Source organism: Marmota flaviventris, unplaced genomic scaffold (assembly GCF_047511675.1).
Source record: "Marmota flaviventris isolate mMarFla1 unplaced genomic scaffold, mMarFla1.hap1 Scaffold_44, whole genome shotgun sequence".
NCBI lineage: Eukaryota > Metazoa > Chordata > Mammalia > Rodentia > Sciuridae > Marmota > Marmota flaviventris.
Window position 1 is genome coordinate 1,975,833 of NW_027288268.1, and position 11,544 is coordinate 1,987,376.

At 43.7% G+C, this 11,544-nt stretch overlaps 1 protein-coding gene across 1 annotated transcript; it reads left to right on the forward strand.

The window, feature by feature from the left end:
* Positions 1-5,252: 5,252 nt before the first annotated feature.
* Positions 5,253-6,341, forward strand: LOC139704199 (atypical chemokine receptor 3-like). The gene has a single exon (XM_071607253.1). The coding sequence runs from the start codon at positions 5,253-5,255 to the stop codon at positions 6,339-6,341; it is 1,089 nt and encodes a 362-aa protein (XP_071463354.1).
* The last annotated feature ends 5,203 nt before the right edge of the window (positions 6,342-11,544 follow it).

An 11,544-nucleotide genomic window follows, 5' to 3' on the forward strand; every position in this document is an offset into this window, starting at 1 on the left:
GAGACAAAGAGTGACAGGAATTATAGGCAGTTGATTGTTGCAGTACAGAGATTAAGATAGGCAGTGTTAAAAGATGAAACTGGAAGGTACTGAGAATTATGCACAAAGAATTAACATAACTTTTTGGCCTTTAGGAGATTCCTGGTATTGCCAGAAGAGGAAAATTAAAGACAAACTGGCAGGATTATGAATGAACCCTCTTCATGAATACAGTTGGTTCTATGACTTATATGATGTGTGAGTATGTGTGTATAATCTAAATGTACAACTTTCCATAAAATAAGAGTAGAAAAATGTCTAATAGCATTTTAAAAAAGATAGTTTCATGGAGAAACCTAACAAGTATTTAAGAAACAGATAATTCCAGTAATTTTTAAGTTTTTAAAGAGTATTTAAAAAGAAGGAAAACATCCATTTTTTTTTTCAAAACAGATATTACAGTGATTATAAATCCTGCCAGGATTGCATTATAAAAATCAGATCAGACACTAATATTACATAGTGTGTATGGTAGTTGTCCCAAAATGATTTTTGAATGAGTTAAAATATCAACTTCAAGAAGGCTGAAATGAGATAACATAGTTGACTTCAAGCATTTGAAGGGTTTCCACATGAAAGACACTTGTTCTCTTTACTTCATTAGGTAGTATTAGGATCATTAATGGCTGGAGCTGTTCAGATTTAGACAACTACCTCATGAAGCACTGAACTTTCCTTGTTTCTTTTTGTAGCACTAGGGATGGAACTCAGGACCTTGAGCATGCTAGGCAAGTAATCTATTACAGAGCTATATGCCCAGCCCCTTCTTGCTCTATAATAATTTAAAGCAGAATATGAACATATTGTAGGATGCTATAAAAATATTGTGGAATTGAGTTTTCAAATGATTTTTAGGCTGTAATCCTTACAGGATTTTATTATGGTTTGATCTCCATTGTCCTTAAAAGGTGTCATATACTGAAGGCTTGGTCCCAGCTGATGGCACTACTTCCAGGAGGTGGACCCTGTAGGAGGTAGGGCCTAGTTGAAGGAAGTGAAGTCATTGGGTTTGTGCCCTTGAAGGTTATACTTGGACCCAACTCCAACCCTTCCCTTTCTCTCTCTTTCCTGACAGCCATGAAGTGAGCAGTTTTGTTCTACTACATTCTCTTTGCCATGATATTCTGTCTTGCCACAAGCCCCAAACAACAGATCCAAGCCACCATGGGCTGAAACCAAGCTGAAACAAATCTTTCCTCCTTTTAAGGTGATTTTCTCAGAAAATCTGATTAATGCCAAATGTCTTCTTTGATAAAATGAGAGCAACTAAGAACAGAGCAGGGAGGAAGAGCAGGAGGAAAAGATTAACATTGAACAGAGACATGAGGTGGGAGGGAAAGGGAGAGAAAAGGGAAATTGCATGGAAATGGAAGGAAAGCCTCATTGTTATACAAAATTACATGTAAGAGGTTGTGAGGGGAAAGGGAAAAAAAAAAACAAGGGAGAGAATTAAATTACAGCAGATGGGGTAGAGAGAGACGATGGGAGGGGAGGGGAGGGGGGATAGTAGAGGATAGGAAAGGTAGCAGAATACAACAGTTACTAATAGGGCATTATGTATAAATGTGGATGTGTAACCGATGTGATTCTGCAATGTGTATACGGGGTAAAAATGGGAGTTCATAACCCACTTGAATCTAAAGTATGAAATATGATATGTCAAGAGCTATGTCATGTTTTGAACAACCAATAAAAAAATAAAAAAATAAATAAAATAAAATAAAAAAAGAGGAAACTCTTCCTGCCTAACCATCTCGGGGAAAAAAAAAACATAGATTCTAAAGAGTCACTTCAGAACTAGGAGAGGGGTGAAGGTAAAGGAATAGAAAAGCTAATCAAATAAATTTTTAATTCCCCATTTTTCCTCTGTAATAATGTTTTTGACATTCTGGGGTTTCGGCTACAATATAGCATGAATAAAGAGTCTTTTAGGGCTGGGGATGTGGCTCAAGCGGTAGCACACTGGCCTGGCATGCACGGGGCACTGGGTTCGATCCTCAGCACCACATACAAATAAAACAAAGATGTTGTGTACACCAAAAACTAAAAGATAAATATTAAAAATTTCTCTTTCTCTTTCTCTCTCTCTCTTTAAACAAAAATAAACAAGAGTCTTTTACATTCAGATTTGATGAGGACATACATAGCATGTGTGCTTGCTCTCTCTCGTGCTCTCTCCTCCACTCTCTCTCTCCCTGTGCACACACACACTCACACATTGCTTGCTTCAACCTTGGGTAGTAACAGTTATGTCTCTGCTCCACACCTCCCATGGTGGTGCCACTCCCAACCCCTAAGGGGAGAAAAGGGTGCGACTGCAGGGTGGCACACCTGTCCCAGAAATACTGTGAGACTCCAGACCCAGAGGGCAGAGGCAGAAGCAACAGGGCTGGATCAGAGTCCCTAAGTCTTCCAATTGTCCAAGTCCACTCTGGCCTGGAGGATACTGGAGGTTGGCCGCTGCCGGGTGCAAGGGATGTGTCAGAATTGATTTGGGGGAGACTGGAGGGGCCTAGCAGGACACTGCTCAGCCCCAGGTGGAGATTTCTCTTATTCTGTGCTCTTGCCCTTGTCTGGGACCATTCTCATTGGACTGCACCAGGGCCACAGTGTGCATGCCCTGGAGGGAAAGGGCGGGCAGGCCAGAAAAGCATCCCAGGTGTGAGAGAGTGGCACATGGGTTAAAATCCTAGTGCAGGCTATCGAAGGCTCAGGGTCCTTCGTTTCTTTGGGCTCTAGGATTTAATGCTGTCCCTGCCAAGTACCCAGGCTGTGCCAGTAGGGCAGAGAATTGCCACAGCCACCTCCAACAGCATTCTTGGGTTTCCATGCCTGTGGGGCTCCTCTACTTCCAGTGACTATGAGAGCAGATGAGATTTGGGGGAGAAATAGTGCCTTAAACTAAGTCAAACTGCAAATGTGTTTCATTTTAAGGAAATGGGAAGGAAGAAGCAGGGCTGCTGCCAGGGGCCTCTGCACTGGAGCCCTGTGAAAGAGCAGGGGCAGCATCCATCTGGGCTCACAGGTGCAGGGTGAGGGTCTGTGCAGACACTTTGTGTCCTAGGGGAGGTGGCAGGAGTATCTTCAAGGCAGCTTGGGGCTGGCTGGATAAACCGAGGCCAGTCTGGGAGGCCAGGAGCCCATCTTCTGGCATCACCCTCCACAGCCTTGTTAGGCAGATATTGTTTTGGAATCCTTGAAGCTGTCTTAGGACAGGACATCTGCTGATGAGGGTTTGTTTGTCCTGATTCCGTGTTGCCCCCTGTGAGTGGCCTCCTGTGCCTGAATGTCAGCTTCCAAACACTGGGATTCATTGGGCTGTGGGGACTTCCTGGCTGCTGGGCCGGTGACGTGGTTGCAGAGCAGAGGGTATACTACCCTGGGATGCTCAGGCCTTCTATCTGCACATGGAGCCTGGGTTGGACCACCAGGAGGGGATCCTACAACCACCTCCATCCCCTACCTCCCACAGAGGGAGCTGCCAGGCCTCCCATAATCTCCCTGGTTGGGATTCAGGAGTGGGCCACCTATTAAGTTTTGAGGCTGTGGAGGTAGGCAGCAGATGTCCTCCATAGTTAGGGACTCTGTTCCATGCTTTCCTAAGGAGGGCCTGATTCAGCTGCATGTCCTCTGTGGGCTCCTGGGCCCTCGCAACAGTAAAAGCCAGTTTCCCAAGTGGAGAAGAGCCAAGATGAGGTTTTGCATTTCTGCTAAAGAGGAGAAGCTGATTGCTTCTCCTGGACAGTTGCAGGTGATATTGAGTAATATGTATCCCCCTACACATTTGGGGATAGGCCCTTTGTCCCTAAGGTAATGCTGAGGTGGGTGAAGCTGTCCTAGTGCAGCAGACACAGTCAGGATAACCAATACATCTTATGTTGGACACTATTGGGTGGAGGAGCCATAATTCCAACCTTGGAATGTTCCTGCTTTGGTTTCTGAAACAGTTGGCAAGGACACCTGGCACACACTGAATCTTGTCCTGGATCCTGCAGAAGTTGCTATGTGTAACATGGAGTCACTTTGAGTAACCCATGGTAGCCTAAATCTTGGCTAGTCACCACCTGTGGCAAGTGACAGAACTGCCACCTACATAGATGAGACAAGTCAAGACTGGTGTCCCTGTCTATCACTCCCCACAGCATGCAGTGAGGTTTGAGGGGGTACCACATCCTGGAAGGACTTTAGGGCTGTCAAGGTACACAAGGACACTCGAGGACAGCTCCTGACAGCTCTCACAGAATCTGAGGAAAGTCACTCTAGAAGCGAGGCTACCTTTGGCCGAACCCTTACTGGCTATGAGAAGCTGACCTGGAGCTTGCTGGCTGTGAGGAGCTGACCATGGAGCTTGCTGGCCTAAGGTAGGGGTAGCAGGTAGAAGCTGGCAGACCATCATCCCTCCAGAAAGGCAGTAGGCAGTGACCTCTGTGCTTTGGGTCTAGGCACACATTGTTCCTGAAGCAGTTGAATAAAGAAAGAAATGGAAAACTATGCAAAGGCCAGGGCCTGAGGCAGCTGGTTGGTTGCCCCAAGCTGATATGGCACAGCCAGCCCCCAGCCTGTGGTTTTGGAGTGCATTTGGGCTATGGGGCATCACACACATGCTGGCCAAGCTCCAAGTGGCCTCATGGGTTAAGTGAAGTTGTTAATGATCTAGGTTTGCACATGAGGTTTCCAGAAAGGTTATAAGTGCTAAGTCATGTTTTAAATGCAAATTGTGTTGAGGATTTTAAATACTGTCATCCAGACACTGAAGTGGCATGCTTATAATTCAGCATTCCAGGGGTAGACCAACCTGCCATTCTTGGGGGAATCACGATTCCCTGTTGAGAAGGAGCAGGCCTCCAGCACTGCTGTGGCCAGGCTCAGCAGCCTGATGTTTCTTTGGCCCTGTACCATGTTGATTTCACTCTGGGCACAGCCAGGCTGATGGTGTCTGGAGAAGACAGCCAATGACAGATAGAAAACCAACATTGTGTCTGTCTTTGGACACTGTGTCAACGAGACTCTGGCTGTTTGTTTATGTGACACAGTTCTCGTGTGATTGATTTCTTTTCTCCTTTCTTTGTGAGACACCTCAGAACTTGGGCAAAACTGCTGGGCCTTATTAGGACCCCAGAAAAGTGTTTTGACTGGAAGTCGAGGTTCCCTGATGAGTGATTTCTCTCTCCCATCTCTCAGGGTTGCTGTAGGTCCTTCTCACTCCCCCTACTATGGATTTGCATCTCTTTGACTACACAGAGCCAGGAAACTTCTCTGACATCAGCTGGCCATGCAACAGCAGCTACTGCATCCTGATCGACACAGTGCAATGCCCCACCATGCCCCACAAAAGCATCCTGCTCTACACACTTTCCTTTATTTACATTTTCATCTTCGTGATTGGCATGATTGCCAACCCTGTGGTGTTCTGGGTGAACATCCAGGCCAAGACCACAGGCTATGACACCCACTGCTACATCTTGAACCTTGCCATCACGGACCTGTGGGTGGTCATCACCATCCCCGTCTGGGTGGTCAGCCTGGTGCAGGACAACCAGTGGCACATGGGCGAGCTTACCTGCAGGGTCACGCACCTCGTCTTCTCTGTCAACCTCTTTGGCAGCACCTTCTTCCTCACATGCATGAGCATGGATCGCTACCTCTCCATCACCTACTTCACCAGCACCTCCAGCTGCAGGAAGAAGATGGTGCACCACATCGTGTGCGTTCTGGTGTGGCTGCTGGCCTTGTGCATGTCTCTGCCCAGCACCTACTACCTGAAGTCCGTGGTGTCTGCTTCCAGCAACGAGACCTACTGCTGGTCGTTCTACCCTGAGCACAGCATCAAGGAGTGGCTGATTGGCATGGAGCTGGTCTCTGTTGTCTTGGGCTTCATTGTCCCCTTCTCCATCATCACTGTCGTCTACTTCCTGCTCTCCAGGGCCATCTCAGCCTCTGGTGATCAGGAGAATCAGAGTATCTGGAAGATCATCTTTTCCTGTGTGGTGGTCTTCCTTGTGTGCTGGCTCCCCTACCACGTGGCAGTGCTGCTGGACATCTTCTCCATCCTGCACTACCTCCCCTTCACCTGCCAGCTGGAGAACACGCTCTTCACAGCACTACATGTCACACAGTGCCTGTCCCTGGTGCACTGCTGCGTCAATCCTGTGCTCTACAGCTTCATCAACCACAAGTACAGGTGCAAGCTGATGAAGGCCTTCACCTTCCAGTATTCTGCCCAAACGGGCCTCACCCAGCTCACCAACACCTCCAGAGTGTCAGAGACAGAGTACTTGGTGCTGGAACAAAACTCCAAATGACCTGCTGTGCAGAGGCCACGTCATGGAGCTTGTGAACATGGCTTATGGTCTTCATAAGAGAGCAAGGGAGCTTTGGGTCTTGATGCCCAAGTGACATGAAGAGGAGAAGGCATGACATTGTGCATCTTCCTCTCTGTCCAGTTCTGTGTGTCAAAGTCAGCTTCAGGAAACAATTGACTGGACATCTATACAATAGAACCTTCTGTTTTTCCTGAAATTTTTATATGTTGAATTGTATATTTAAGTCTTCATTTTCTCACTATTGGCATACTGCATAAAAAGTATTGGAAAGTTAAATGTATTTTAAATATTGCATTGGGAGGTATAATCCTGACATACTCAGATTGCCGTAGTTTTAAGGTTAGTTTGACTTTAGTTTTCACTAAGGGTGTCATTTTTAACTAATTTAAAATTATGTATTTATATACATGTATATGCATGTATATAAATGTATACCATTCTTAACTGAAATGTTTTCTTTATAAAAGTTTTATATCTCTGTGGTGGGTTGTATTTGCACAGGATATGGAACAAAAATGGCTTCATAATGCTGTTTGGGACATTAATAGTTTTGCAGAGTTACATTTAAAACAAAAGAAGACTGTTACAGGCTACAAACTTCTGCATACAATGAACAGAGTTCTCTTCATCTGTAAGTTATTTCTTTAATAAAGAACTTTGTTTCCTAAAAGTTCATTCCTGAAATTGTGGAAGTGTGCCCAGAATTGAGGTAGCATTCATGATGTTGCTATGTGGACACACCTGGCACACACAGTCAAGCTGAGTAAGAATAAAGAGAGAACTGCCACAGAGCAAACTGGAGGGTTAGTGTGGGTGAGTGGCATGGAAGGCACAGCATTCAAAGTGCTGAGTGTGTTTTAGAAGCTCTTCACGTGGTGGTGTGTTGGGGAGGGAAGTGGTGGGCCGTGAGATGTCTGGAGGCAGAAATGCAGGAAATGTGAGCCTGCATCAGCCAGTGCTCCTCTGCTCCCAGCACCAGTGTGGCATCCCCTCACGCAATCCCTGCTGAGGGTTGAAGGCAGTGCTGCTTTCACATTCTTAGCAGACCTAAGAAAAAGCTGCACAGGAAATGCATATTTTCTATTTACCATAGACCAACTAATTACATTTGTTCTCTGTCATCTGTCCCAAGATCCCCTGAATCCTGGAAAGTACCTGACTCATTATATATATTTTATGTATTTACTACGCATTCTCCTAGACATACACATCTATAGTACAGTTTAATTTATAAAGTAGACACAGAGATCAACAATTATGAAAATTAAAATGACTATATAATTTTCTGTAATAAAAGTTATTTAAAACTTAGGAATTATGTATTTCTAGAGTATCCCATTTAGCATTTTTTTGGGCTGCAAGTAACTGAACTGCAGAAAGTAAGCCTATAACTAAGGGAAGGCTATTGACTGTGCTTGAGACAATAACCAAACTCTGGCTTCTGCATTTCCACATGAACCTTCATTGGGAGGACTCTTTGGAGGAGCACTCTCAGAGCCACAGGAGCCACAGACTTCTACAGACCTGGCTTTTGGGTGGGAGCTCCGGAAAGTGTCCTTCCCACATTAGCCCAGGTGAGGCCATCCACAGGTGGGTCTTCTTGAGATCCAGGGGCTACTGCCCTTTTGTAAAGTCGCTAAACATGTGGGCTCACCCAGACACACAGCCCAGGGGTCCCTGGGGGCTACAGATAGCACCACTTGAAAAAGCTGCACAGACTGAGTTCCGAGGCCAGGCAGTGTGGCATGCTGACTCCAATACGCTTGACACATGTCCACAGGTGCATGCACACTGTCATGAATGCTGTAATAATAGCAGATCAATAAGTGAAAATGCAAGAGAAAGGAAAAATAACACAAGGAGCACACAAAGTTGGGGAAAATCATGATGTGATAAACAGTTATTACCATGAAAATGGGGCCACGTTTGCCCTGAGGCTTCTAGAGGTCAAGTTCAAACAGAAAACTCCCAACCAATGAATTGAGGAGGAGAATGGAGAACAAAAAAGCTGAACTTAAGTTGAATGTTCAGGCCCCTCCCACTCATTGTGGACCCCTCCTAGCCCAGGAGTTCAGGCATGTAGATGAATAGTGCTGGGTTCAGGTGGAGTTCCTTATCCATTCATAGAAGTCTCCTGTGCCACCCAACTTTAGTGACTTCTATTGCCCTTGCTGAGTGGGACCATGGACCACTTTCTTACCACTCTGTACAGCCAGGTGACCACTCAGTTGCAGGTGCAGAGCAGTTAGGAGGTTTGTGGAGAGCAGGCTGTGCTGGCTCCAAGCCATTCCACACTATGCAAAAGAGCACTGCACAGACCTGAGCTACCCTCTTTTATAAAGCAGCAGATTTCCATGGGCTACACACTTCTGAGTGCAAGTGATGAGGCAAAATGACTCATGCCTTGACAGACCAAGTGGATAACCACCAGATGCTGGGCATACAGAACTTACTGGAAAGAATTAACCCAACTGGGCACAATGATGCATGTCTGTAATCCTAGCCTCACAGGAAGCTGAGGCAGGAGGATCACTGGTTTCAGGCCAGCCTAGGCAACTTAGTGAGTTCCTGTCTCAACATAGAAAATAAAACTCTGACAGGTAGCTCAGTGGAAACATGCCATGCTACGAGGTTCAATCCCCAGAACCACACACAAAGAAATAAGAAAGAAGGCAATGACCCAGCTGTGCAGCAGCAGCATAAGGCACAAATGGATACATAAGTGAATCAGGTTAGTAAAAAATTACTCCCCGTGCATTCACTAAATTAAATCAGATACACATGGACTCCTGGGCACATCAGAACCTCATCCAGGAAACCAGGACCATGAGCTTACAAGACACTGCAGACTCGTCACTGGAACACCATGAGAGGCACCTGGGACTGTGGCAGTGATATTTCCTTCTTCATTATGTGTTTTAGTAATCTGACTTTTTTCTCATTTTCCCTTCATTAGCATGGGCAGAGGTTTATCTATTTTATTTTTCAAAGAACATCTTTTTGTCTTGTCATTTATTTCACTTGTTTCTTTTGTTTGAATTTCATTGGTTTCAGCTCTGATTTTATTTATTTCCTGTCTTTACTGCTTTTGGTGTTGATTTGCTCTTTCTGGGGGCTTTGAGGTGTAGTGTTAGAGATTTTGATATGTTGTATAAGTGTTCCCATTTACCTCTAAGAAGTTTTTTGTACTTCACCCTTGATTTCTTCAACTGTCCATTCATCAATCAATAGTGTATTATTTAGTCTCAATTTGTTAGATATTTTACTTTATCATTGATTTCTAATTTCATTCCATTGTGATCTAAGAGAATGCAGAGTATTATCTGTTATTTTGTATTTATTAGGACTTCCTTTGTTGTGTAAGATATGGTCGATTTTAGACACTGAGCCTTGCTGTGGAGAAAAAAAGTATATTTGCTCATTGATGGATGAAATATTATATATATATATATATATATATATATATATATATATATATATATATATATGTAATATCTTTCAATTCTAAATTATTGATTGCATTATTTAGTTCTATGGTATATTTAATTAGATTTTTGGGGAAAAAGACTCTGCTAAGTGGAAAAAAGATGAGCAACTGAATTGGAAAAAATATTTAGAAAGGTCATACCTGACATAGGATTTGTATCTGGAATGTATAAATGCATATAGAGATGTATACACAATTAAAGTTATTGAGGTGTACGTGTGTGTGTGTGTGTGTGTGTGTGTGTGTGAGTTTATGGATAGAATTTTATTTTCAAAATTAACCTTTAAATTATGTTTAATTGCAGGTGAATATTTATGTTGTTTGAAACTTTTTGATTGTTTTGTGGTCCTGGTAATTGTACACAGGGACATGTGTGTTCTTGGCAAGAACAACAGCACTTACATCACATCCCAAGCCTTTTCATGTTTGGAGACAGGATGTCTATATATTCCCTGGCTACATGGGAAAATGACATCAGCCTGCCTCAGCATCCCAAAGATCTGCAAAGACAGATGTGGCCCTCTTCAGCCAGGGCATATTGAGTCATTTAGGGAGTAATTGGACTGAACTAGTACTTCACAGACACTAGAAGTTATCATGGTAAATGCATATGAAAATTTTTCTGCTGAAGGGAATATTAAAATTACAATGGAAACAAGGAACTTCACACAGTTTACTATGTTATTTTGTAATAGTAATTTTCCAAGGAACACTGCACATCATTTTTTGTGTTCACACACACACATACAAAAAAAAAAGGAATCACACATATACCTTTACCAGTGATCTCCATGCTCCTATACTTTCCTTCCTCTTCATTTCTTGTATTGGGATGCACACTGTTTTTTGAAGCCTTCCTCCTTGTGCCTATTATACCTGACATATACTGTCTTTGCTTCCCTCGTGCTACCTCAGATATTGATCTGCTTTTGTACTGGGTAGTAACTTCTTTCCCTGTAACTTATGCCTTTCCCTCTCTAGTCCCTTAGGGTATAGACTTAAGAGGGCTGCTTTTCCATCACAATGCTGTCAACAGTTTATATATTTCCACCCAAAATTGGGTGTGAGAAAAGAGTCTGATCCAGTATCAGGTGCCATGGAGTGTGACTGTTCTAGACGTAGGGATGTACAGAAACTTGATGAGTGATGGGATCAGCCAGAGGCAGGGAATGGTGAAAGTGCAAAAGGCTCCATCATAACACAGAGACAAGGATTAGCTCTATATATTTGACTGATGGTAATACAGGTATGATGTTGCTCATGGCTGGCCTGTTGAACCACGTCCCCAGCCTTCCTTAGCATGTAAATATTCTTGCAAGGAAACATGGACCATTTTGGGTCAGCACCTCATTTATCTTCTGGTTCCTTTCTTGTTTTCTGGAACCTAGTCTGAAGCTTAATGCAGCTTTGTCTGAGCAGATATCAACAGTGGTCAAAGGGATTAGGGAACAAAAAATACAAAGAAAACCAAGAATGTCCACGAATCACCCCAAACTGGCCTAATCACATTGGGCCATTATTCAATAATACAAAGAATGTATTTGTTCTTTAAGTCATTGTACTATTGGATTCCTTGCTATAAGAGCTTGCTTCTTACCCTAAAACATGCACTCCATCTGCTATTCATAAAAGAAAGTTGTGTTTATTAGCGTTCTGCTGAAAAAAATGAGAGCAATAATGAAGTTTAACTGTATA

Excerpts from the sequence above, each read along its gene's own strand:
- LOC139704199 (XM_071607253.1), top strand. The coding sequence starts at position 5,253 with ATGGATTTGCATCTCTTTGACTACACAGAGCCAGGAAACTTCTCTGAC.